This window comes from the organism of the source record quoted next, unplaced genomic scaffold (genome assembly GCF_019419815.1).
Source record: "Pyrus x bretschneideri cultivar Hongxiangsu unplaced genomic scaffold, Pyrus_bretschneideri_v1 Contig11, whole genome shotgun sequence".
In the NCBI taxonomy this organism is placed as follows: domain Eukaryota; kingdom Viridiplantae; phylum Streptophyta; class Magnoliopsida; order Rosales; family Rosaceae; genus Pyrus; species Pyrus x bretschneideri.
The window spans coordinates 6,915,188-6,941,458 of record NW_025999402.1 but is presented as its reverse complement, the minus strand read 5'-3'; the positions used below and the strand labels follow the sequence as shown (position 1 = coordinate 6,941,458).

The 26,271-nt window shown below is 35.5% G+C and overlaps 3 protein-coding genes across 4 annotated transcripts; 1 reads left to right on the top strand and 2 right to left on the bottom strand.

The window, feature by feature from the left end:
• Positions 1–8,253: 8,253 nt before the first annotated feature.
• LOC125468263 (protein YIPF1 homolog) lies at positions 8,254–11,491 on the bottom strand. The gene is made up of 6 exons (XM_048576883.1): positions 11,299–11,491; positions 11,161–11,200; positions 10,640–10,720; positions 9,683–9,869; positions 9,021–9,288; positions 8,254–8,626 (listed from the first exon to the last, which is right to left on the bottom strand). The coding sequence occupies exons 1-6, from the start codon at positions 11,356–11,358 to the stop codon at positions 8,420–8,422; spliced, it is 843 nt and encodes a 280-aa protein (XP_048432840.1). The 5' UTR covers positions 11,359–11,491; the 3' UTR covers positions 8,254–8,419.
• Positions 11,492–12,490: 999 nt separating this feature from the next.
• Positions 12,491–14,989, bottom strand: LOC125473687 (peroxisomal adenine nucleotide carrier 1-like). Its single transcript, XM_048576879.1, has 5 exons — positions 14,757–14,989; positions 13,735–13,966; positions 13,478–13,624; positions 13,184–13,338; positions 12,491–13,107 (listed from the first exon to the last, which is right to left on the bottom strand). The coding sequence occupies exons 1-5, from the start codon at positions 14,903–14,905 to the stop codon at positions 12,834–12,836; spliced, it is 957 nt and encodes a 318-aa protein (XP_048432836.1). The 5' UTR covers positions 14,906–14,989; the 3' UTR covers positions 12,491–12,833.
• Positions 14,990–18,322: 3,333 nt separating this feature from the next.
• On the top strand, positions 18,323–25,174 carry LOC125473679 (mitochondrial Rho GTPase 1-like). 2 transcript variants are annotated; one of them, XM_048576870.1, is made up of 15 exons: positions 18,323–18,505; positions 18,834–19,056; positions 19,355–19,487; positions 19,762–19,911; positions 20,249–20,425; positions 20,586–20,837; positions 21,298–21,366; positions 21,599–21,654; positions 21,999–22,068; positions 22,308–22,519; positions 22,604–22,673; positions 22,918–23,030; positions 23,581–23,731; positions 24,247–24,433; positions 24,757–25,174. In XM_048576870.1, exons 2-15 carry the CDS (start codon positions 18,839–18,841, stop codon positions 24,828–24,830), a joined length of 1,932 nt encoding a protein of 643 aa, XP_048432827.1. In that variant the 5' UTR covers positions 18,323–18,505; positions 18,834–18,838; the 3' UTR covers positions 24,831–25,174. The 2 variants fall into 2 exon arrangements, with proteins under 2 accessions (XP_048432827.1, XP_048432829.1); XM_048576872.1 differs by lacking the exons at positions 23,581–23,731; positions 24,247–24,433; positions 24,757–25,174 and adding exons at positions 23,340–23,355; positions 23,453–23,479.
• The last annotated feature ends 1,097 nt before the right edge of the window (positions 25,175–26,271 follow it).

The window sequence follows — 26,271 nt, the reverse complement described above, 5'->3', positions numbered from 1 at the left end:
GCTAAAAGAACTAAATTTGGGATGATTTCAGTTTTTTGGTTGCAAATCTAGTTTGAGAGCAGAGTTTGTATGTTTGTTTGATGGGTTGAGTGTCCTTTGTCTTTAGGGCCTGTCTTCCCTTTTATAGACAATTTGGCCTAACTGTTGTAGCTTTTGCTCTTGCCCTAAAGCACTTGGAGGGTAGCGAGTCATCAACTTTTTACTAGTAATGCCACTAGAAAGTGTTCTTTGGCTGATAGTAGGTTAGTTTTCATCACTTGTCATTTCAATTATAGACATGTGGCTTGTATCTTGGCTGAGAAGGCTTCAATTTGCTTCTGGGCTTGATGCTCAGCTTTGGGCAAGTCTCCCTTTTAGTTGGCATCCTTGGGCTTTCCTTCATTCAAGCCCAATATTCAAATATTAACCCAAACACAACTTGTTTGGTTTTGGTTTACAAGATTCATATTTTGCCTTCTGATTTCTGATATGCACAGTTATTTCTGATAATGAGTATGCTTATGCCACAAGAAACCTTAAATACGTAATGTTTAACAGAGTTGATTTATGGAGAGTTTTACTTTGAACATTGAAAGGGTAAATTGTTCATACATTTTGCAGTCTCATTGTCCCTTTTCTAAAAGAAATCTATTTTTTCTTCTGCTGCAGGGTTTGCCATCGCCACCATGATCATTTGGAACAAGATCGTCAGGAATTCACATCAACATTGATTCTCAAAGCGTTTAAAAAGTCGTTCTTCAACTTTGTCCAGGGATTCGGTTTGAAAAAACTGACGATGATGTTGAAATGAAGAAATCAAATTTCTTTCCCAGTCGCTTTTCCCATAAGCTGCTTTCAGTTTACGCCCGCATTGGAAATTTTAGCCAATTTTCAAATTCTTCTTCGAATCTCTTTTCATATATGCAACAAAATAACCCAATTTGAGCCCACAAATTCGAAATTTTTTGGAACAATACTTGGCTATTCAAAGATGAGTAGGAACTCCTACTCAAAATTTCACAAAACTGTTCGTTGTCAATTTATATTAGTTCGTGTTTATAATTAGAACCGTTCATATTATAAATCACCCTATAAAGATCGCATTTGCAAAAAATCAATTAAAACTATGGTTGTTTAGTCATCAAACTATTTAAAAACAAAGGAACGGTATTGGTAAAAGCATTACAAACCATCTATATATTTACTATAATAGATTGATTATATGTCCTTAGTTTTAAGGTGTGATTGATAGTATATACGGTTCTGATCATAGGCACAAAGCTCTGTGATTAAAACACTAAGACTAAGAGTTTTGAGTAGGAGTTCATACTCATCTTTAAATAGTCAAATATTGTTCAATTTTTTGCATGATTAGGATCAAAATCGTGGAAATTACTGTATTTGCAATCTTGCTTTGCTGTCGAAGTCAAAAGAGCTATGATTTTGAAGCATCAATTTTTAGATTATCTTTCTCGACCACAATATGACAGCTCATATGATCTTTGTCTATTTCCCTACTTTGTATGGTTGCTTCTATAATTTTATGTATTCAACATCAAAGCCACCCATAGTTTTGTTAATTGGAATTGAGGATGTTTAATATGATTTTATATCCCTTTTCTACATATGAAAAAGTCATGTGATAAGTGAGATAAAAAAAAAAGTTTATATCTTCAGTTGCATGTAAGAATTATTGCCGAGATTTGAAAAAAGTGTTATACGAATATAATAGTAAGGCCATTTCGCTAAGCGAAGCTGCGAGCTTGCTTAAATATGTTACGGTTACAAGCTTAGTCTACTAAAATAAGGCTTTGAGGGGTAAGGGAAGGGAAGAAAACACAAAGATGGTCACTCCTTTTAGGAACATGGCTCATTCATTCACTTGCTCAGTAACTCGCAGCTTCGGCAAAAGCAATGAGGGGGGGAAAGTTGTCTACGAAGCTTCGCCCCTTACTTTACAATGATTGTTATGAATTGACTGATGACTAGATTTTCCCAGAACACTAGCTAAGCTAATAAATAGTATTAGTTCCCTTCAATCAAACCAATAAGTTTTTATCATATTTGTTACTCTTAAAAGAACTTTCCCATTTGGGTTCGATTTGGTTGATAAAAGCTATATGCTGGAGATGATATTTATACCTTCGAATTTGCAGTGACAAAACTCATATTTACCAGAGGCCAAAAACGTATAATTTCTTGTAAATCTATAAATCTAGAAAGTTTTAACGAAAAACTCTCAGTACTGTTTACTTTAATAAAAAACCACATTTTTACTCTAAAAAGTCAATCCTGGTACTGTTCACTTACAACACATTTTTGTCATTTTCGTTAAAACTCAAAGTTTTCAAGTCATTTTTATTAGTTTCCCTATAAATGGTTCTCAAAATACATTGTATATATATATATATAAAAAAAAAGAAGTCCTAAAAGTACAAAAAAGGTCTGAACTTTCTTGACAATATAGGTAGGTTTTATGTACAGGCAGCTTCTACTTCTTCTAAGCAAGGTATTTGTGTTGTTCTGGAAAACCTACCTATTGTGCAATGGGTCAGGAGAAGAAGGCACTTTTCTGTTGCTTGTGGCAAAAAAACCTTCATCTTCACCAGTTGAGTTGAAAACTCGAGGCTTCCTCAGATTCTCCACCTTCTCGTTTAAACATCTAGCTCCGGAAACGCCGTCGTTGCGCAAGGTGGAGATGCCCAAGAAGATCAACAGAAGGCCAATGGCTTGATTCCTTGTGATGAACATGGCTTCTGTAGATCCAAAAATACTGTTTTTGTCTCCCTTCAGCTTCTCTTTAAGCAAACATGTGGAGAGTATATAGATCCAACTTTTGGGTTTCTTTTGTGTTGAGAGAGAGGAGAGAGAGAAGAGAGAGAGAGAGAGAGAGAGAGATTGGGCGTGTTGAGAAAGGTGGCATGTTTTAAAAGGGAGGAGAGAAGAAAGAGTTGGGAGTTACAAATGGGAATTATGTATTTGGTGGTGTGTGTGAATAAGTGTGCATGAGTGAAAAATTGGTCAGATTCCCAAGTCATAAATTATGATAGGAGTGAGACTTAACTAATGGCTTTGTGATGGTTGTTTGTTTGACTGGTTGTGTGTGACTTGTGCCCTACATCATCCCAAAACATCATTGTTTTAATATGGTTTAACATCTCACAACTACCAAACTTTCAACAGCAACAATAAAATTTTATTTCACTAAGTGAGATCGATTATATAAATTTTAGAACGTTACTGTATTCGGTCTTGCACTAAGTTTTTCGTTAGTTTTAAGTATTTCATATCTTTTATTAAAGTTTCTTTGCAAGTCATCCAGGGTCTTCCTCTAACTTTTTTGTCCAGAACCTCTATCTCATAATTGTATTTTCTAACTTGAACATCTGTAGGTATTTTATATAAGAGAACACAAGATATATCAGAGTATAGGATAAAGCATTTGATGACTTGAGTTACAATTTGTATAAATAAACTACCACTTTAATAACAAATAGCATAAATAAACGTTATTAAACACTTGAGTTACACATCTTGCAACTTAAACCAGATATGATTCATGGATAGCGATTTGTGCTAAAGTCGTATCAAACCAACCAACCAACCAGTCCAATTATATGAAATATTATAAAACTACTACTAATCAAACCTTAATTCAACTTATGCATTTCTTCATAAAGTTCCTCAAATTCAGGATCTTGGCTTTGACTCTTCATTTAGGTTGTCTTCAGTTTCTTCATCTGGATTTTCAAGTGTCGGTAAACAAGTTCAAATCTTTTGCATCCATTTTGTGAGTGGTTCTTCTGTAGCCTTTATTATTTATTAACACGAGTTTATGATAACATAGTTAAAAATGATTAAGTTTATTGACACGTGTCAATCAATGAGTGCAGAATATTTAAACTCTCTCTAAACTAGTAAAGTGCTAGATTCCATATGAATATATTCAATTTTCTAGGCTAACGTACGATAAAATCACATTGCCTTTGTCTTGCTGTGTTTACGTTTTTTTTTTTTTTTTTTTGTACTGTAATTATTTATTTTTACCATGCTCTTTGTTTCTTCTTTTGGACTAGCTTATATGGAAGTTTTTCCATTAATGCATCCCTTCTTTATTTAATCTCACTGTTAAGAATCTTAAGATTTCTCTAATCCTTTCTTAATCTTGTCTTAGATGTCTCTTACCCAATGTTTGGTCTTGTGACTGATCATGTGCCACCTTCACCGCATACCGATTAACGTTTGGTTTAGTAGTAATTATCTGCTCTTGATCGGAGGTCTAGACTCACTGGAGGCAAGAACGATATATACTTGTGATTGTTGAGCAGGGGCGGAGCCACCAAGGGATTAGGGTAGTCCCAGGCTTCTGTGAAAGGTGTATGAAATCAACTAGTGACCCCAAGTTTATATTTGCAAAGGTGTGAAACTCATGGAAGAAGATGCAACAAACGACATCGTTAGGCTGCTTTGGTTTTGAATTTGTTTGACTGTTTAATGAAACGATCAGTTTGGTAGGGGAGTTTTTAGAAGAGATGTGGAATTTTAAAGGGAGTTTTAACGAAAAGTTCGCGATGCTGTTCACTTTAACGAAAAAACACATTTTTACACTAAAAAGTCAATCTTGTTACTATTCACTTTACCCTTTATTTTGTCCTTATCATTAAAATTCAAAGTTTTCAAACCCTTTTCATTAGTTTTCCTAATTTTAAATGGAAAAAGCAACCCCACTACTGATTTGATTCTCTTATCTAACGGTACTATACACACTATAATTTTCTAACGCAACCCACCTTCTTCCTTATTTGCAGACCTCTTCCCCTAATCCTTCTTTTTCTACTTCTTTGTACTTTCTTTAGCCTTCCACAGTCTACCTCTTACTTGGTTGTCTGGGTTTGTACATATTTTTCCTCTTAGTATTGAATTTAATAGAGTTTTTCAGTTTTGTGAAGATTACACAAATTGCATATATTAACATGTTATGAATTCAACTTTCACACACATGCATATATATGTATGTAGGTATGTATATTTGTAAAAGCCCCTCCTCACTCAGAATTCTAGCTCCACCACTGTTATTGAGAAAAGTAAAGCCAGTTAAGGCTTATTTAACGTGATATGATATTGATCTGATATCAATCACCCAAATTGATTTCTTTCCTTTCATATTAGCGTGACATGTGTATTGTGTTTATCCGATATCAATAAATCCGTCCACAATTATTGAATTTTTTACAATGATGAGAGAGTTTGATAATTAGATGTGGCTACCCTAAGAAAATGATTTATGCACAACTTTTTCCCTTTTGCTCTTTATTATGTCTCTTGCTTCTCATTCGATTATTGGTACTGGTGAATTATTCGATGGTGGCCAAGGAAGGCAAAATGAGTCTGTCCAGCCCCCGGAAGGATAGATTGTCGTGGCGAAGCAACTAGCTGGCCCCCTTTTAAAAACAATCCAAAATTCATAATGAGAAATGATTTATGCACACATATTTTCCATAATAAGAAATGATTTATGCACACCTATTTTCACGTCGTGCGCATCCTATTTTCTTTCTAGCTATGAGAATGAAAGATCAAAATAAGAGAGTGGCAGAAGATGAAAATGAGTTTATAGAAATCACTCCCTACTAAAAGTAAATCAAGGTGCGCACGGAAAGAAAAAGAGTGAAAATACTATTAATCAATTGTAGTGCGATAACTTTGTTATAGGTTTATGACCCTTTGTAAAACTTAAGGAAATAATGTGTCTTCCACGGCATATTCATATAGTTATTTTTGTGTTGGTTATCATGTGTAACAGAAACCAGCATGCATTTCAGCTATTGTGTTTGTGTGGGTAAAATTAAAGAAAAACTAATGAAAAAGACTTGAAAACTTTGAGTTTTAAACAAAACGACAAAATAAAGGGTAAAATAAATAGTACCGGTATTCACTTTTTAGTAGAAAAATATGATTTTTCGTTAAAATGAACAATACCGAAACCCTTTGGTTAAAGTTCCTAAAATTAACGCATGCGTTGCCAAAAGTGATGAGGATTAAGGGCCAAGTTGCACCCAGTAAAAAGTAAAACTAAAGAATTGTAATGAATTTAATAAGATAGACATGCCCCAAACAGGCCTGTTTGATGAATAGGTTATAAAAACCTGGTAAAACACTTTTGTTTGTCGACTGAGAGATCAAAATTTTAGATTACTTTTTATAAATCACATATGATGGTTGATGATTAGAATTTTTAAATTATTAAAAAATAAGTCCAATTTTTATCTGTCAGAGAAAATTTTTAGTGTGTCGAGAATAAAGCCAGATACCACAAATGTCATATAACAAGTGGTTGAATTACTTGTTTTTATTCAATCCCTTATATAATGACACAATGTTCTCGGCACATAAAAATCTCTTCATTCACCATATCATGTGATCTACAAAAAAAATAATTAAAAATTTTTATCTCCCTAATTAATTTAATCCTAATTATGTGTAAAGTTTATCTCTCTCTCTCTCATTTCTTTATTACTCGTGTTTAGCTCTGTCTTATTCTTCCATTGTAATCCGTCAGTCTTGTTTTCATTTGTCTCTCCATCATTTTCTCTTTAGTTCTTTTTTTCTTTTCGATTAACTTTTTGCATTAGAAAAATTAACACCATATTCTTTTGAGAAAACGAATTTTAAATTATTCTAAGTTATGATGAGGACATAAATTATCGGTAGCACTACAAATTAGTGGTGTTTCTGTTTACGATTTCATGTTCAATATCTATGAATGACTAGTTAGATATTTATAATTATGTCGGTCTTACGGTTAGCTCAATCCTAACACGGAAATATTGAATTACAAAAATGATGAGGATCGGACTTTGACTCAGCTTAAGAGTCACGCAAAATGTTTTGACCAACTAACCTAACACATATTTACTATAAAAATAACACCATTCTACGCAAAATTAGGTATGAAATATTAACAGCTTTTTAGCCAAAATGATCATTAAGACTGACATAACTCCTCACTTTGGTCGTTGAGATTAAAAATCGATAGAAGTCGTTCTTGAGTTTGTCCATCGTAAATCATTTTGGTCATTCCATGAAAAAAAACTCGATTATATTGCCGGTATTTTTGTCCAATCAAACCTCACTTGCTTTTTCATTTAACAGAGATTAATCAAGGTTACCAAAATGATTGAAAGTGGACAAACTTCAGGACCACTTCTATCGAATTTCAATGTCAGAGACTAAAATGAGGAGTTATGCCAACTCATGAAACATTTTGTCTAAAATGCCAAAATTAGTTTAATGTTTCTTTTTTTCCTAGAATTTAAGTTGAGGCAGGAATCAATGTCATTGATTGAACTTTTGAATGGAAATGTAGATTAATTTAGACGGCACAGGCCAAGACCATACTAATTGACTTAATTACGAGATGCTAATTTAGTTGACTTTACCCAAAGTTGGTTTAGTGTGATCACTGTGATGATTATTAGGCTTTGGTTTGTAGAAAAATGACAAGGAAATCACCAAATTCCTTCTGGTAATCATGAAACTACAAGAAAATTTAAGGAGCCGCCTTTCTTCACATGAATACACATAACTTACATGTACCATTAAGAGCAATGCTAACGTCAGTCATCTCGCACAATACACATGAGCTGATTTTGGCAATTGTATATGTGAGCTGATGTTGACTGTTGATATACGCAGAGTTCATAAATCCATCAATTGTAAATCAACAACTAAAAGTAGCATTTTTCTTAGAAGTGTTTGTCAATTTGAAACACTTCTCGTTAAATCTATATATAGTCCCATCACGCATTTTGGTATATGTAAATGTGGAAAAAAAAAAAAAAAAAAAATTGGAATCAAAATTAATGCTAAAGATTTTCTTTTTAAAAAATTTAATATTATTAAGGAGAGGAGAGAGTTTATACAACCAAATCCGCAATCCCATCCAATCTTGACGGTTTCAAAAGTCGGGATCCAATTTAATCCGCTAAATGATTGAACCAACCAAAATCGGATTGGATTGGACCGGACCAAATCGGTCGGGTTTTATTGGAAATCAAACACCCTTACTGGATCTTCATACCGTTAGTCATACCTCTCAAGAACCCAAATTGTTCATCAAATGATACATTGGATTATTGGAAGCTTCACTAAACCAAATCCATCAACTTTTAGACTCAAACCTATTATATCATTTGTATAGTAAAATGAGGGAGGTTCACTCCCTAATTCACGTCGACCGCTCACCCGGACCAGAAATATCGAACATCGAGCACATACGCTGATACATACGAATTTGTATTGCCGGAAAGAATGAATACAAGATGTTTCTTCAGTTCAACTATATTTCAGCTAACAGTAACAAGTCAATGGACCAAAAGCACCTCACTGTGTAATCTACAACCTTTTGTTTATGCCTCTTTACGAAAGCACGGTTTAAATCTTACACTGTGACGGTGAACAAGTAGAGTTTTAGGACGACAGACAGAGCCAACTGCAGTAGAAAGATCCCGGCTACAATCAAGAACCACCTTTCACCTGCTGATACGATGTGGGCGCGAAGGTTAACTGCGACAAAGGTGGCAGACATAACCCCAGCTACGCCTGCAATTACCCATCTAAAAATTTCCAAAGGCACAACTGAGAGGCACTGCAACCAAACAGAGTAGGAATGTCAGCTATCTATTACCATCCAACTCAATGGGAGATATTTTTTGTATTTCAGCATTCAAACATCGCAACACAACTATGGAACTGCTGTAGCGCTTATTAAAAACTTGGCCCGTAACGAAACAAGGATAAATAAATAAGATGCCAAAACTGAGTCTTAACTAAAACATTTTGTTTCTAAAACTGTTAGAACTAACAATCATTAGGAAAGCTTCTCCAGGATTATGACAAAGCTAGCGAAAGACCATTTGATATAGCTTGAGACCACAGGCATAAGCTTTCGAAAAAGGGTTCAATTCGAATCTTCCACACCCAAAACATCTTTTTGGCAATAGATATAATGAAAAGACTATGTTCAAAAACCACTGACTTACCAATGCTGGAATGAAGACAAACAGGGAGTAGCCATAGAGACAAAACAGCTGAACGAGACCTGATGGTGCCGAGAAGTATTTGAGAATTACATACAGTACAAGAGGAACAAAAGTGACATAGCCATAGAACAATCCTGCAGACCACTGGACCACATTAATGTCATATTCCCAATCTTTACTCTTGATCTTGTGTGCTACATATGTCACAAAAGTGCCAATGGCAGCTGCTACAAATATAAGGGTAGTGCATATCCAGAAAGGTCCATACCTGCACAGCATTTGAAGTTAAGATCAGACGACAGGTGTCTCACAATATAGATAATATTACTGAATAAACACTTGCAAATCTAAAATAGAATGATATAAAATATAACATCAAGATACGGTGGAGAATTTTATTCAATGCAGTTCCGAAGCCAAGTTTCACATTACTAAAATTGTTATTGAATACAAGTACATGTATGGTGCCAGCAACAAATCCAGCATCAGCGGAATTTGCAGACTATGCTTATACCATCACTGTGCAGCAATGCCGTTAGACCTTGACTTGTTAATTGGCATGATTCTACTAATTGTAGAACAGTTCGGACATGTTTCAATATTTTTTCTAATTTAAAGAATAATTATTGTAATTTTAGTTAAGTTACCAAACGAAAACTTACAAATCAGGGCTGTTTGATGTTTTCTCATTGAAGGTTCCACTGAATGGAAGGAGTGAATCTTTAATCCTCTCTAGAACATCTGATGTGTCAACATCAAAGTATTGCTTGTAAGAAGCTACAGAGAATATCCGTAGCCAACCACCTTGCTGGGGTTCATCAGAACCAGATACAGGTTTAGAAAATGTGTCTGTATCAAGAGAGAAAACATGGATATTAGACCATAGTATGACACGACAACAAATGACAGTCATAGAAAACAGAATTTAAATTAGTCAAATAATATTCTGGAACATTTACAGCCAGTAGTTTTAACACTCCGTATGAATAATAGAACTCACTTTTATGTTACATTTAACAACTATTGGGTATAGTAATACCAGATATACAAAATGAGGAGGCGAAGCAGATTTCAGTCTTGCTTGTTAAATTACCATAAGCATGTGATGCAGTTTAAAGAACGAAATCATAACTTCAACCACATTTGTTTTGGAATCTTGTTGACTTTCAAGGGTACACCTAAAAACTATTACTACTACTGCAGATCTGTTTTTCCCTATGGCCGATCAAACCCAGTCGAGTCTCACAAATGTCATGAGCACTTTGATCTCATCAAATCCAACTGGTCAACCTCCCATGCATTTGCTTCCTTGATTCATATACACTTAATCATTAACATATTGCTAGCGTTTTAAAAGCATAATCAAATGAACAAAGTTCTCTCACCGTTTTCCATTAGATCTAGACTCACTTGAAAAATAGGTCCCTACTTAAAGAACTACAACGAAAAAAGCATGAAGTTTTATCATCCTTCATGATCAATGATCACCTCAAAGACTTTAAACTTAGGTTTAAAAGCCTTTAGGTATTCAATCTGAAGATTGTATTCACCAGAAAGTCACATATCAAAGCAAAACATGATTCACAAATTCCATTAGTAAAAGTAGAACTTGTGTGTACCATCAGCATCACTAGGAGGGAGGGCACCACGAGCGATCTTCCCTTGTGTCTCGGATGGAGGAAATGTCTCAAGGGTTGAATCTGCAGAATTTTGTAAAACATACATTTCATAAACGAAAAAAAGATAGGATCTTGAAGCTAGAAACCTAAAACCTATCATTGAGCTGGAAGTTACTTACATTAAACTCAACTAACCAGAAGTTAATTCCTTTGAATATACAAATCAATGAATCCCTTTAGCAATATAGACTTCAGTTGAAAATTTAACCTAATCAAAAGCTGTTTGATTGCTAAGAAAATTAGAATTCCATTTCTCTAATTCTATTCCTGCATCAATTCCCAACAGCTAAACAAAATGCTAAAAACACAAAGCCGCAAAGATTTGCAGCTGATTATCCCAAATCTAATCTGGTTTCGCATTATTTTCCTTCCAATTTTCGCGCCAACCAAACAGAAGGTACTTAAATTCCACAAAGCAATCACTAATTTCCAGAACTCAAAAGTAGAAACACGAATCGTACCTTGGAATTTCACGGTGAGGTGGCCTGGATCTGGAACCGCCTGCAAAATTATCCGCCACCATTTAAACATATATACATATATATATATATATATATCCGTAATTTTCACGGAATTAAGAAATTGAATATTCAACTTACAGCAGGAACAGATCCGGAGACGTTTTGGTTGTCAATGGTGGTATAATTTCCGGACATCATCTTGCCCTCTCTCTGTTTCTTCTTCTTCTTCCTGGTTGTGTCCGCTCTCTCGCTTCAGATGAGATCTCTCGTCTTGGCGAGTTGGAGACGGAGTAGCGCGTGGTTTTTATTTTCTTTTTTTTTATTGCTTTTATTTTACTCAGTATTTTTCTCACATGAAATATGAAATTGGTGAGATGAAATATGAAAATAAATAACAAAAAGTGGATTTTAGCCGTCATAGTACTACGGTCTAGTCGTATTTTTTTTTACTTTTTAGAAAAAAATAATACATTAGATTCTCGACAAAGACAAATTTAAACTATTTTTGTCTTCAAACCCAGGATTTTCGCTGCATATTCGTTAAACGAATTTTAACAACTTGAGCTGGAAGCCCTAGCCAACATAACAACACCTTAAGGTTGCATACAATATCAGGTACCTGAATAAATATTCTTAACAAATTGAGTTTCATCATACTTATATAAATATAATTTTTCGTACGAATTTCTTGTATATATTTTTATTCTTGCAATTTTCTTTTTAGTTAGAGATTTTAAGACATTCTTATTAATTTGTATTTCTTTGTTCGTAAGTTCAATTCTCCCGATTTCAGTATCATTTGTATAAAAAATTAAAAAAACTATTATTTCTGATGTCCTCTTCCTTTTGACTCTCATTATTCTTATGTCATTTTCACTTGTTTTTTAAAACAAAATAGTTAGGTAACTAATAAAAACTGACATTACCCATCTCAAAAACCTTAAAATTTGAGCAACGTTTGATGGTAGCTGCCATGTTCACATATAGATTGAAAACTGGATTTCTAGAGACGTGTCTAGAACGCAGGACGGTACAACATATGTTATTGTAAAAGTAGAGGAAAGTTTTTTTTAAAGAAAAATTAATGAAAATGGCTTGAAAATTTTGAGTTTTAACGATAAGGACAAAATAAAAGATAAAGTGAATAGTATCAGATTTGACTTTTTAGTGTAAAAATGTAATCTTTCATTAAAGTAAATAATACCGCGAACTTTTCGTTAAAACTCCCTTTTTTTAAGTGCCTTTCTACTTGTAAAATGACATATAGAATATACGCCTATGTTCCTGACGCAATGAAAATCTCTCATATTTCTGTCAACCAACCTCAATATTGAACATAATTCACAAATAAAATTACTATCGGTAATCACATTTACTAGGGTAATAAATCAATATTTTTGCAGATCAAAAATTCTGAGCTACATTATTTCCCTGATTAAAAGTTTCACCCTAAGAACTAAGCTCCAACAGATTGACAAGGCCACCATCTTGGAAGCAAGGCCGGAACCATCATTCTCCTCTAACAAACAAAACCTCTTTATTAAAAAAATACGAGCTCCTATCCGAAAATTAGTACCCCAAATTCAAAGAGTACATCTGTTTCAACTATTCAGATAAAGACTCCCACACAATTTACATGTGAATTCTGCAAATTCCTGTCGACGCAACTGCAATCAAGCACTTTTTAGTCTGCCCCTTGTGAGCAATAGAGACCTTCTGATTGAAAGTAGAAGAACCCAAGTAGCGGCGGAGATCTTTTCCTTGATCATCAGAAGCAATGCCGAGCTCAGGACGGTCTTCAAGATCTGAGCATGCAAGCCCTTGAAGAAGCCGAAAATCCCTTCCCTTTTCCATATGGCACATAGAACTGCTGGAATCGTTTTGCTGGACTTTGGCTGGGGGTTTTCTCCACCATCTTCGTCAGCAGCTTGGATCATGACCTTACACCTGCAGGAAGTACATATTTCAACTGATTCCATAGGCCAAGCTTGTAAATGAAATAGTTTTGAGAGCGATTATGTACCTGATGGCGGGGTAGGTCAGAACAGTGGCAACAGTCTTTGAGACTGCACCTAAAACAAATGCTGTGAAGGCAGAAAGGGCTTCTGGAGAAGAATCCTTGCCCGTTTTATTCTTCCTTTTCAGGAGTCTCAGTTTTAGCTGATCGAACACTGTATACTGAAGTACGTAACACTTTTCAGTTTCAACCTCAATTATCATCTTAATATATTTTGAGTGAAGGTAATAAGATGCAGTAAAACTTAAATTGTAGAAAACAGAATCAGTAATTTCAGATAAAAAATGCCAAGACAACTACCTGAATTGCAGGGTTCGCGGTCAGCAACAGGGAGATTCCGAGACCATCAAATGCATCAATCCAGCTGCCCTCTGTAAGAGTCTTCCACAAGCCTTTGGATTTTCCAAAGGCACTTGTCTGCATCCTTGACGAGGCTGTATCCAACGGCTAGACAGCAGTAAAACAGACAGTCATTACAAAAATCCATAATCTTCCAATTCTTCATTCACAGTCAGAATAGAACCAAAAGAACGGAGGACTTTACGCAAAATGTTCACCTGAGTTGCAATGGCAGTGCAAGCTCCAGCAGCAGCAGCAAGAACTAAGTTTGCTCTTGTCCCTATCGATTTAACCCCACTTGTTTCCACATAGAGTCTTTTGAAGTAGCTATACCCATAAAAATAAACAAACTGAGAAATGAAGGATTGCAGGTTTTTTGTTTCAAGACCCTGATACAGTGAAAGAACCTGACGTGTGGATATCGCTTCCCAAAACACATCCGAAAGGTTCCTATACAAGCCGTTCATCAAAGAAATTAGTGAGCTATATACCATAAAATTATATGATTGCTGACTCAAACAATATACATTACCACAAAAGCTATTTTCCGCTAGCGGTAGAGAAAATAATAAATGAACCCGATAGAATCACAGTGAACTATACAAAAAAAAAGAAAAAGAAAAGCTTCATATATGCACATATGATCACCGCATAAAATTCCAAGTGCGAAAGTCTAAACAGTTGGGTTGCAACATTCTGGCACTAACCAGACAATCTCGGATACCTGCCGATAAGAACTTACCTTCAACTCAAATGTCACTGTGGCGGTCACGGTATCCCAACCAACACTGCCACGTGGCAGTGCTCGATTGACTTGGGATACTACGCCACAGTGGCATCCCGCTTAATTTATCATTTTCCAATCTCCAAACTTTGTCGAATACATTTTTATCTATGATAAAAACCTTAACAATTTGAGACCAGACGCAAATTAAAAACCCGAAAACGATAGCTGAATTGCATTTAAAGTTAGCAAGTTACCACCTTGAGATAAAATCCGATACGACTCGCAACCCAATTTTATTTATCCCATAAAACTTCCAAAATCCATCTCAATTATCTGCTAATCTAAAAGATTACTCACAAATCACCTACCGACATATCAATCCTAAACAGTAAATACCACCTACCGACACACAAATTCTCACCAAAAACAAATAATTACGCACAATTAAGCTGGAAAACCAATCACAAAACCATGATGGAAAGAAATAACCGACCCAGATGAAAAAATGGTTACCTGTATTTGGCCCGGTCATTGCCTCGAACTTCGGCTTGGTACCTGGTTTTGCAGGTGTCGAGCGGGTACAGCAGGGTGGTGCTGACGAGTGATCCAACGGCTCCTGACGTCGCCTCCGATATAGATTCCAGATCAAGATCAAGACCCATCCTCTCTGAATTTTTATTTTATTTTATTTTAATTTTTTGGTAAACCGGGACGTCAGATATAAAAATATGTGTATATTTATATAGGTGTTGAATATGGTAGGTTCCGATGTGGAGGAGTAGGAAGAGAAGTGACGGAAGCGTAGAGGTGGATCGATACGGTGTCGTTTAGTTAGGATTCGGAAGAATTTTGGTTGTTGTGAACGTGTTTTTTCTTGGTCGTGGTCCGCCACCGGCTATATTTTCCCACGCTGACAACCACATTTCTCACCAACTTATGTCACTTTCCATAACAGCGTCGTAAATGTCCAATATGCCCCTAATATGTGGAGATTTTTCAATGTACTCCAATAACGAGCCTTTTCTACTCATATTATAATAGCACGTAATGTACTATTTTATGTTTTTATTTTTATTTTTTCAGGCTGGTACAATGAAAAATCTCTCTCTTAATATGAACTTCATTAATGCCAAGGGTGCCCATTTGTTAATTTTCTAGGAATGTGGAGTTGTTATATAATGAAAATGAGGAATGCTAAGGATACTTTCTCAATATGGAACACTACATAAATTTTTTGTCACCTCATGTTTTTTACATAATAGTTTATAATGTTAGCACGTGAATTAATGATAAATTGTAAGATGATAGAGTTCATGGAGAGTCACTTTTGAAAGCGTCCCATTAGCACTTCTCAATGAAAAATGTGTTGGAACTTGGAGTGTAATATTATACATGTACATATTTATTCTTTAAAAAATACTTCTATTTGTTTACGAGTCTTAATGATTAAATAGATAATGGGTCTAATTTGGAAGGGTCATATGAGTTGTGACGTCATAATGACAGTAAATCCGTTTCATATCAGTTGTTCTCTTAATTTTAGAATTGAAATAAAAAGGCTGTGTTTGGTACGTGAAAAAGAATTCATAATAAATGATTTCCCATGTGTACTTTGGAGGTCTCTTGGTTGGTAACGATGGGAAAATGGATAGAAAATACTACTTTTTGGGGACATATCATAAATGGGCATTTTTTGTGGAAATTTTAACGAAACACTTCTAGTACTGTTCACTTTTAACGAAAATGACATTTTTACTCTAAAAAGTCACTCCTGATACTATTCACTTACAACACCTTTTTGTCATTTTAATAAAAATTCAAAATTTTCAAGTCATTTTTATTAGTTTCCTTTTTTTTTTAATGTCAATGAAGACATATTTGTCATAAAAATTGACAATCAATGCCTATTTTGGAGGAAGGAAAATGAATACCAAGGAGGAGGGAGGCTGAATTCTTGCATGAATGTGTGAGTTCAAAATTTGTCGGTGTCACATTCCAGACTAGCTCTGTCGTAGCATGATATTTTTCACTTTGGGCCCCGACCATGCCCTCACGGTTTTGTTTATGAGAACTCACGAAATCTATCATTTGACAAAATCTAATATAATATAACAAAAGCCCCGACCATGCTCTAACATCTAATATAACAAAATCTATCATTTGACAAAAAAATAAACTATTTTTCATGCCTAGACTTACCAAACATGGAAAAGGCAACAACTTCCCATTACCAAGCTTTTTCCCTCGCATATACCAAACGTAGTCTAAGAAATAAGAACTATAGATGGGTGTAGAGTAAGAATTTAAACCAACAAACTTTTTGAAGAAAAGTAAGAGGTTGTTGTCGCCTAAATTTAGAGAGAGAGAGAGAGAAATGGGGCGTTGAGAAAATATGAAGAAAGGCTTAAGGAATTTTGATATGTGATTCCTGACACTTAGTGTCTTTATTATATAGTAATAAGGTTTTTTTTTTTTTTTAATCACAAATGAACTCTGAAATTTATTTTTACCATCAAAATGGTCATTGAAATTGAAAATCAGTCAATGTAGTCCTTAAAAATAGGTGTCACAAATCAATGTGGTCTTTTTGTTACAATTCTGTTATAAGTTTTTTTTTTCTTCTCACAAATAGTCCTTGAAATTGACCCGTGACATCAAAATGGTCTCTGAAATTGACCTGCGACATCAAAATGGTCCTTGAAATTAAAAATCGATCAACGTAGTCTCGCAAGTAAGTGTCACAATTTTATCAAAAATTATGTTATGTACTGATGTAACACATAAGTCTAATTAAATTTAAAAAATTACAAATAGGTTTAATAATTTAATAGTTAATAAAAAGTTGTGAACCCAAAAACCCAGTCATGCAATCACCTCCGATCCCAGTCCACATTCCTCTACCTCTTTCGCTGTCTATTCTTTAAAAAAAATATCAATACACTCATCTTTACACACGTCTACATTTAGCCGATCAACATCCTCACAACCTTAATCTTGGAGAGTTTGTTCGGCGCTTTATAACCGAAATGCATCTATTGTTGGTTGAAAATTATTTTCAAACCTCCTCTTAGGCCTTAGTTAAGTCTTGTGTCATTGAGAATTTATGAAATGGATCTTTATTCGGAGTAGGTCCTACTATAAGAAAAAAAATTATATTGTGCAAAAAGGTATTTAGACAAAATTTTTAATTAATTATTAAATCCACATCAACATATAACAAATTTTTTTACAAAATTATGATGAAATGATCATATTGATTTGCAACACCTATTTTCAAGGATTACATTCATCAAGTTTCAATTTTAGGAACTATCTTGATAGTGTGGGTCAATTTCAGGATCATTTGTGATAAAAACCCGTAAATCTTGTGGGGCTCATTTATGTGCCGCATCAACGTTTAATAGAATTTTTAACATAATTGTAACAAAATGACCATATTGATTTGTGAAACCTATATTCAGGGATTACATTGATTGATTTTCAATTTCAGAGACCATTTTGATGATGAGTGTAAATTTGAGGAACCATTTGTGTTAAAAACCTTAGTAATAAATAGATCTCTAATAAAGCCTAATTTATATCTACGTAGAATTTACACAATCACACTATGTTATATATTAATCACAATAGATATTTTATTCATCGAGAAAAGGACATTACAAATACATATCATGAAGAACTTGGCCTTAAAATAGTGCTTACAAACTAGATTTAAGATTGGTTAATACTAAAAAGAGATTATCTTTTAAGATCATATTTTATAAATCATATAATATACTAGTTGATGATTGATGATTGTAAATGCTATGACCCAGTGAGCTGAATATAAAAACCTAACAACTAATTAACATTTCAACATGTTCATTATTTTGGCGCGATTGTTAATCAAAGCTCGTTTAGGGAACCAGTCAGCTCCATTAAATGACTCGATGAAACGACATATGGACATGCGTACCGCCATATCGAAACTTCTAGGTTTGCTTGGCAAAAACGACACACACAGCGCACAACTCAGCTTGCATAATTACTAATAAGCCACCGTGGCCTATGTGTCTCTGCCGCTAAAATAAAAAAAATACGATGGCGAAGACGCACTTCTTCCTTTGAAACTTCCGCACACTTCCTCTCTCACGAAGCAGCCACAGCAACAGCTGCCGCCGCCACCGCCCCCGCCGATCAGCTAGGGCTCTGGTGGGTTTTATCGAATCTTCTCCGACGAAGAAAGAGTTCTCAAAGCCCCCAGCCTAATCCCCATTACTTAGGTAATTTAATATCTTCGTGCCATCGCTTCCATCACAACCCCTCTCTGTGCACCTCCACTTCATCAATACGCCGACGCTTTTCGAATCTACTGGTGTTTGTATTTCTCGATTGATTGAAGTCTCTGCGCCTGAAAAGCGAAGTTATTTACGGTTTTGCCATTGCATCAGTCGCTAGCTTAAGCTAAAAGCTTGATGGAATCTGTGGTTGATTGAAAGAAAGGAAAAGTTTGATTTGTGTTTGCCACTAATCGTTAGAATATTTTCTGGTTTTACCACATCTGTTGATAGTTTTTATTGAGTGATTACGGTTTTGGGTTTTGGTCTGCAGTTTCAATGGCCAAAGTTCCAGCAGGAAACGATCACCCTGTTGGCCAAACCACAGTCCGAATTGTTGTGGCCGGAGACCATGGCACCGGGAAATCCAGCTTGATTGTGACTGCTGCCACCGAGAACTTCCCGGCAAATGTGCCTCCGGTGCTGCCCCCTACAAGGCTGCCTGAAGATTTCTACCCTGAACGCGTTCCCATCACCATTATCGACACATCATCTCGGTATGAATTCTGTAGTTGACATAGGAAATGATCTGTTTATTCGCTGATGCGGTTTGAAATGTAGATGTTGCATTGTATGTGGGTTTAAAGATTTCTTTTTACGTGGTTTTGGTTGTGGTGTCTTCGGAAGGTCTGTTTGGTTGTCCAGAACGGGTTGGAAAGGAAAAGTGAATTACGTCATAAGTTTCCTATTTTTTTCCGGCCCGAACAAATAAGGGGTTATGTCATATTGGTCGGTCTTTCTTCTGCTGATATCTTTAGTACGATGTTGAATTGCTTTATCTGTTTACTCAATCAGAGCAGAGGATACTAATAAGGTTGCTGAAGAGTTGAAACGGGCTGATGCAGTTGTGCTTACTTATGCATGTAATCAGCCTCAGACACTTGATCGATTGAGTACATTTTGGCTTCCAAAACTTCGTCAACTAGAGGTGTGTGTGGTTGCTTCTTTTCCTCACTGCACCCATTCATCTCCAAAAGTTTAACACGCGCCTTTTTTGGACAAAAACAAGAAAAAAAAAACCTGATGAAAGGAAACCTTAATCTTGACAGTATAATATTCGTTGTGAAAATGAAGCCTAATAATTTCAGTGGTTTGATGATCTGTTTGAAAAGTTGTTTGATATGGAGGTTAATGGAGCAACACTTGTCTTGTAGCATGTACTTATGATGGGAAAATGTGAAATTTATTAATTTAATGAGCAGGTAAAGGTACCTGTTATAGTGGTGGGTTGTAAGCTAGATTTGAGAGATGAGAACCAACAGGTGAGCCTCGAACAAGTGATGTCACCAATAATGCAACAGTTTCGGGAGATTGAAACTTGCATCGAATGTTCAGCATATAAACATATTCAGGTATGCAGTAATGACTCCTATCTTTTCAAGTTTCCTTTTGTTGGTTAGTATATGAACTTTTTGTGAATTTAACGTGCACCATATGATGTGTTGCATTTCTTCATACTTTCCACGCATCTATGAACTACCTGTCTGCAACATTCACTAAAAGTCTAAAATGTCAGTTAAAATGGCTACAAGAACCTAATGCCATCTTTAGTATATCCTGAATTCAATGTATGACTTTGTTGACCAAAACAATAATTCAATTGGTGGCTTTTTGTTGCAAGTAGTGTTGTTATTTTGGCATGGACACTAATTCTTGGACTCCATACAATCAATATCTTTCTGTTTGCAGATTCCGGAGGTTTTTTACTATGCACAAAAAGCTGTGCTTCATCCAACGGGCCCATTATTCGATCAGGAAACACAGACTTTGAAGGACCAATGTGTGCGAGCCTTGAAGCGGATATTCATTCTTTGTGATCATGATAGGGATGGTGCCCTCAGTGATGCAGAGCTGAATGATTTCCAGGTTCCCTTTTTTCTAGTTTGTAGTATTCTGCTTATATTCTTAACTTTTGTTCCAAAGTCCTAGTGTTCTATGTGATTATTTGATATGATCTTATAGCTATATTTTTGAATGGTAATTTATTCTCGAGATTCATGAACAATTCAATGCTTATTCTGAACAGGTTAAATGTTTCAATGCTCCATTACAACCTTCTGAAATTGTGGGTGTTAAGAGGGTCGTGCAAGAAAAATTACCAGAAGGAGTCAATGAACATGGGCTTACATTGACAGGGTTTCTTTTTCTTCATGCACTATTCATAGAGAAGGGACGTCTAGAGACAACGTGGACTGTCCTTAGGAAGTTTGGATACAATAATGATATAAGGCTTGCAGATGAATTAATCCCATCTCTCCCTAAACGAAGTCCTGATCAGGTAACATCAATTGAGTTATGGTTTCGATTCTGTGCTGCAATCAGTGATGAGATGGTTTTATTACTGGCTGATATTGAAGTGAAGTAAAACATTCATTGAGTTTTGAGTAATCATTTTCCAAAGTTTTGTAACTCATTCGTGTTCATTTTACAACTCATTTCTTTATTTTGGTAAAAATTGATTATTCAAGTGCTAGAGTCCTATTTACTAAGTACCTTATAACGACCATTTTGAATCAAGTTGGAGGCCCAGAGCTAGCTTCCTGCTGTTATCTACCTATGCTCGTGTCAACACTGAGCCCTATATTTGATTTTCCATAATCATGCTACTTAAAGTGATCTTTGTGAGATTATTTTGTGAATTATATCCATTGTTCTAAGTATGTGCTACAAGTTTTTAGTTTCCTTTTAGATTTTCTGTAGATGTTTCATGTTGATGTACTTGGTTGTCATGTGGGCAGAGTGTGGAGCTGACAAATGAGGCAATTGAGTTTCTGAAGGCTAACTTTGACTTGTTTGACGGTGATGGTGTATGTATTAGTACTCATCCTTCTTAAATGCTACATTCTCTATTACATTGTTGATTAGTTTTCAATATTTTGTGTCATCAAGGATCTTCGTTGTGATTCACTTTTTATAAAAGTCTCTCTGAAAAAAAAAGAAGAAGAAGATCTTCACCGTGACCTAACCTTACAACCTCTTAGGTGCCTTAGTTGTTCTCCTAGTTCTTATAATCATGAACTTATATGTTCTTTTCACCAGGATGGGGCCCTCCGACCACGTGAACTTGAAGAACTATTTTCTACTGCTCCAGCAAGGTAATTTTTATTTATTAGAATTTTTTCTGTTTCCATTTTTTTTAGTTCATTGCAACTAGTTTGTTTCTTTACCATGAGAGATAATGTTTGCAGTTGTGTTTCCCATGGTTTTTGTTCATATGTAGTTCTGATGTAAGAGCGTTAAAGCTCATGATATTAGAAAATAGAAACTCAAAAGTTTACCTAAATGTTGGTTTTCAGTTAAAAGTTTGGTCAGTAGAAGCTTCATAGTTCATAATGATGTTCAGAGCTTGTAATATTATCAACTTTCTCAATCTAGTTCATTATAATCCCTAGCTTTGAAGATCTTGGCATGTTTTGATTTTTGGCATTTGAAATTTCAGCCCGTTTAGTGAATTTCCATCTAAGGATGCTGCATTTGGAGGGTTATCACTTGATGGATTTTTGTCACAGGTAATATATGCCTACTTCTCTCTCTCTCTCTCTCTCTGTGTTGGGGCAGGGGAGGATTATGCTCATTGTTCTTGATTCGCATTAAATATTTGTGATTCAACTCTCAATTTATATGTTTGTATGGATTTTTACTTGCATAGACATTCATAGTCATGTTGGCACTTTATTACATGCATTACAAACAGTTGTTTTTCTTTTATGTGCGCAACTAACTTTATGACAAATATGCATATTTTCAGTGGGCCCTCATGACACTTCTAAACCCAGCTTCTACGATGGAGAATCTGATATACATTGGTTATCCTGGTGAGGTTTCATCCGCAATCCGTGTGACTAGGAAGAAGCGTGTAGATCGCAAGAAGCAGCAATCGGAAAGAAATGTTTTCCAATGCTTTGTCTTTGGTCCAAAGAAGGCTGGGAAGTCTGCATTATTGGATTCTTTTCTTGGAAGGTCTGATTCCGATGGTTTCTCCAGTTGACTTTGATTTTGTGAATTAAATTATGCAACATTTATTTACAATAACTGGAACTGCAGGCCATTTTCTGAAACTTATAATCCAACCACTGAGGAGCGTTATGCGGTTAGTGTTGTTGATCAACCTGGGGTAAGTAATACTACATGAAGCGCCTTGTGTCTTGACAATTACATGGAATAAACTTACACTGGCTAGGTTATTGAAGTATTACCTCGTCGCCAAATTTTGTTAAATGCATGCTATTTACCCCAAATTTTTACTACTAAGTAATTCTGTATACTTTCAACTATAGTTTGACTGATGAGCTAAATTTTGTGTGAGGTCTATTATTAGTCCTTTCAGTGGTTTGTCTGACTTTTTAGTATATACACAGGGACCCAAGAAAACCCTAGTAATGAGAGAAATTCCTGAAGATGGAGTTGAGAAATTTCTCAGAAATAAAGAGGCTTTGGCTGCATGTGACATAGCTGTGTTTGTTCACGACAGGTAAGCAGAACCCTAAAATGGGTGTTTAATATTTGTTAAATCATGTTACTCTTCTGTTATCTACCATGCTAGTACAATTTGGGTCGTCGTTTCTCTTCTCCTTTGTAAGGTCCAAGTTTCTGTTTCCTGATTTGAAAATTTCATGGGATTTGTCTTTCCTATTTGGTTTTTATTTGTGAAGCCATAATCTATAATACAAACGGTAAACTTCTGATATTTAAATTGCTGGAAAATTTATCGTTAGACATAAACATGTGAAATGGAAAAAGATCCAAGTTTATAGATATTCATATACGTTTCTGTTTCCAGGATGGCAAAAGCGCCTTGTTGTCAACAAACATAAAAACAGAAAAGTAGATTGTTGACAGTGACTTATATTTGGGAATATTACACGGACATGTTTATTTACCTTTCTCTTTAGCTGCTGCCTGTAGTTGACAATCAATTTTAGGTTGACTCTGAGCATTACTTTGACATGAATACATTTCTTTACGTAATATTTTACTGTTATTTATACCTCTTTAATAGTTGGTGTCTTTTTCCTTGTTAGTTCTGATGAGTCATCCTGGAAGAGAGCAACTGAGTTGCTGGTAGAAGTTGCTAGTCATGGTGAGACTACTGGCTTTGAGGTACCTTGCCTCATTGTTGCAGCTAAAGATGATCTGGTTGCATTCCCATCGGCCATTCAACATTCTACGAGGGTATGTCTATTTAGGCATTGACCTTTCTTTCCTTGCTTATCTTTTTGGAAGTAAAGTGGATTACCTGGTCAATTATTAGTTCTGGTTACAACTATTCGTGCAAGTTTGAACTTTTAAGGTGCGGACCAACTGTTTTCTGTATTCTAATATGTAATCATTATTGTTGTGCCTTTACATTTATGTTTGCCCTTTATATGTAGTATGCTCAGTGTGTAAACAGTTTAATTGTTCTCTCTCTTTCTCTTCCCGTGCGGGGTTATCCAAAATAGTTGAAAACTTTTTGAAGTTTATTTCGTTGGTATTCAATGCAAGACGCATTTTACAATTTTGACAGCATTTCTTTCTTTGGCCGAGTTAAGTGAAGCTTGTGTGGGTTATTGGGCGTGGTGTTTGAAAGTAGTCCTGGTTGTTTTGAGCTTGGCATTCATTCTTTGGATGGCCAATCGAATTGGAGATGCCAGTGCATTCTCTTATCTAACCTAATAATTGACATATTTTTTTATGTACTCGTGCAGGTTAGCCAGGATATGGGAACAGAGGCTCCTATACCTATCAGCGCAAAGTTGGGTGATTTCAACAATGTGTTTCGTAAAATTGTAACTGCCGCGGAGCACCCTCACCTGAGCATTCCTGAGACTGAGGCTGGAAGGACCCGCAAGCAATACCATAAGATCCTTAACCGATCTCTAATGTTTATTTCAGGTATGATGATCTTTTGAATTTTAATTGTGTCTTTATAAGTTTATACGGTTCTCGTCCTGCTTGATGTCCAACTGAAGTTACTAAGGATATGTGGGCCTAATGGCACATCTGGGGTTCCATGCCGGTGGATGCATGTCTAAAGCTAACGTACTCACTTTTAGGAGAGCAGATTATGTTAGAAATGCATGTATTCAAATGAAATTTTAGTAATAAACAACGAAAGACGCTTGCTTCATCTGTCAGTTTGTTAGGGGGGCCTTTCCTTTTTCACTGATTATAATTTATGCTGTGGGATTTACGTAGTTTGTGTATTCTCTTCGCAGTGGGAGCTGCAGTGGCCATGGTTGGAGTGGCGGCTTACCGAGTCTATGCTGCGAGGAGGAATGCCTCCGGTTAAACAATTGAGGATGAAGTTCCCGTTGAGTTTATCCGTTGCGACCGCTAGTTGCATTACTGCTTCATAAACTCTTGTAATTTTTCATTTCGAGATTAAACTTGTAATTAACAACTAGCAAGTGCTATTCTTTTGATCAGTCGGGAATTGTTTGGGTTGTTGTTAGCTTGCGTTGCGAGGGATTGGCGCAAGGTCCACAACTTGTTCGTCACAATATGTAGAGAGGATTCATATTGAGGTTAGGGAGAAAATGTTGTGTCAAGAGGAAAGAGAGAGTAAAGGGCAAAAAATTGAAAACATTTTGTGCTCTTTAGTTGGTTTATGTATCTCTTTTGATTGTCGATTCATTCAATTTGAAAGCTAAAAATAAATTAGAGTATGTATAGAAAGAAATGAAATGCGCAGAAATGACTTCTCAAACTTGGATAAATCAATGGTGTATAATAACTTTGGAAAATTATAAAATCTTCTAATTTCAACTCAGTACGGTGTACTATGGTAACCAGCTTGCTAAATAAATAAGATAATAATTTTTTTTTAAAATCCTTTAAAACGAAGCTGATGTATAAAATAATAATTGATGAAATATGACATAAAATTCATTAGGAGTTTTATTTTAGGGGGAACGTTACTAAAGTCCCTCACAAAACTTTTTTAAATCGAAATATGTCCTCAAATGAATTTAAATAATAAGATGCCTAATGCATGACATAATTAAATAAAACAATTCTTTTGAGCGGATAATGCGTGCATTTGTAGTTGGTGTTTAATCTAAATTTTTTTAGCAATAATTTGGTTGCCGATTTTGGTAAAAAATGCAAGATAAAGTTTTAGCATTTCGAACTGTTTATGTGACAACCCGTTCCAAATTTTACGTTTTTATTTTATTTTAAAAGCGTGAATTTACTAAATTGCCCTAGAGGCAAAGGCTTTGACTTATGTTGAGCATCGTCTAGAGAGACGTATGACTTATTCTTTTAACATATTCTCATAATACTCGTGGATGTGAACGCAGAGGCGAAAGCTGTTTGCGAGTCTGGATTATAACGGTATAGTTACGGACGTTCGAAATTGGTTATTCAAGGTTTAATGTTTATTTAAATTAAATCCCCACTTTGTGGGGGAAGCCCAATTAGAAAATGGAGGGAGGAAAGAAGAAGTAAAGTTGGCAGCCAATCAAAAAGAAAGAAGAAAAGAAAAGGAAAAAAAAAAAAAATGGGAAAGCTCCCCCAAAACCGTGACCCGACATGCACGACCATCCATTTTCCAAGGCCGATTCCGGCCAACTGCGGTGGAGTTTTTCGATGCTACCACCACCATCTTGAAGCTATCATTCCCCTCTACAAAACCCACCCAAGAACCACCTTGATTAACCATGGTATGAGGCGGTTTGAGGCCACGAAAGTTGACGAAAATCAATGGTGCTTCGGCCACCCTTTTCGAT

What these genes read in the sequence shown, in the direction of transcription:
- LOC125468263 (XM_048576883.1), bottom strand. Translation starts at nt 11,358, where the DNA reads ATGATGTCCGGAAATTATACCACCATTGACAACCAAAACGTCTCCGGA. An exon ending in TCTCCGGATCTGTTCCTGCT is followed by an intron (nt 11,201 to 11,298) that starts GTAAGTTGAATA and finishes ATAATTTTGCAG; the next exon opens with GCGGTTCCAGATCCAGGCCA. An exon ending in ACATCAAACAGCCCTGATTT is followed by an intron (nt 9,289 to 9,682) that starts GTAAGTTTTCGT and finishes AATGCTGTGCAG; the next exon opens with GTATGGACCTTTCTGGATAT.
- LOC125473687 (XM_048576879.1), bottom strand. Translation starts at nt 14,905, where the DNA reads ATGGGTCTTGATCTTGATCTGGAATCTATATCGGAGGCGACGTCAGGA. An exon ending in GCACTGCCATTGCAACTCAG is followed by an intron (nt 13,625 to 13,734) that starts GTGAACATTTTG and finishes ACTGCTGTCTAG; the next exon opens with CCGTTGGATACAGCCTCGTC. An exon ending in CCGCGAACCCTGCAATTCAG is followed by an intron (nt 13,339 to 13,477) that starts GTAGTTGTCTTG and finishes TACGTACTTCAG; the next exon opens with TATACAGTGTTCGATCAGCT.
- LOC125473679 (XM_048576870.1), top strand. Translation starts at nt 18,839, where the DNA reads ATGGCCAAAGTTCCAGCAGGAAACGATCACCCTGTTGGCCAAACCACA. An exon ending in CAAAACTTCGTCAACTAGAG is followed by an intron (nt 19,488 to 19,761) that starts GTGTGTGTGGTT and finishes TTTAATGAGCAG; the next exon opens with GTAAAGGTACCTGTTATAGT. An exon ending in TTTTCTACTGCTCCAGCAAG is followed by an intron (nt 21,655 to 21,998) that starts GTAATTTTTATT and finishes TTGAAATTTCAG; the next exon opens with CCCGTTTAGTGAATTTCCAT.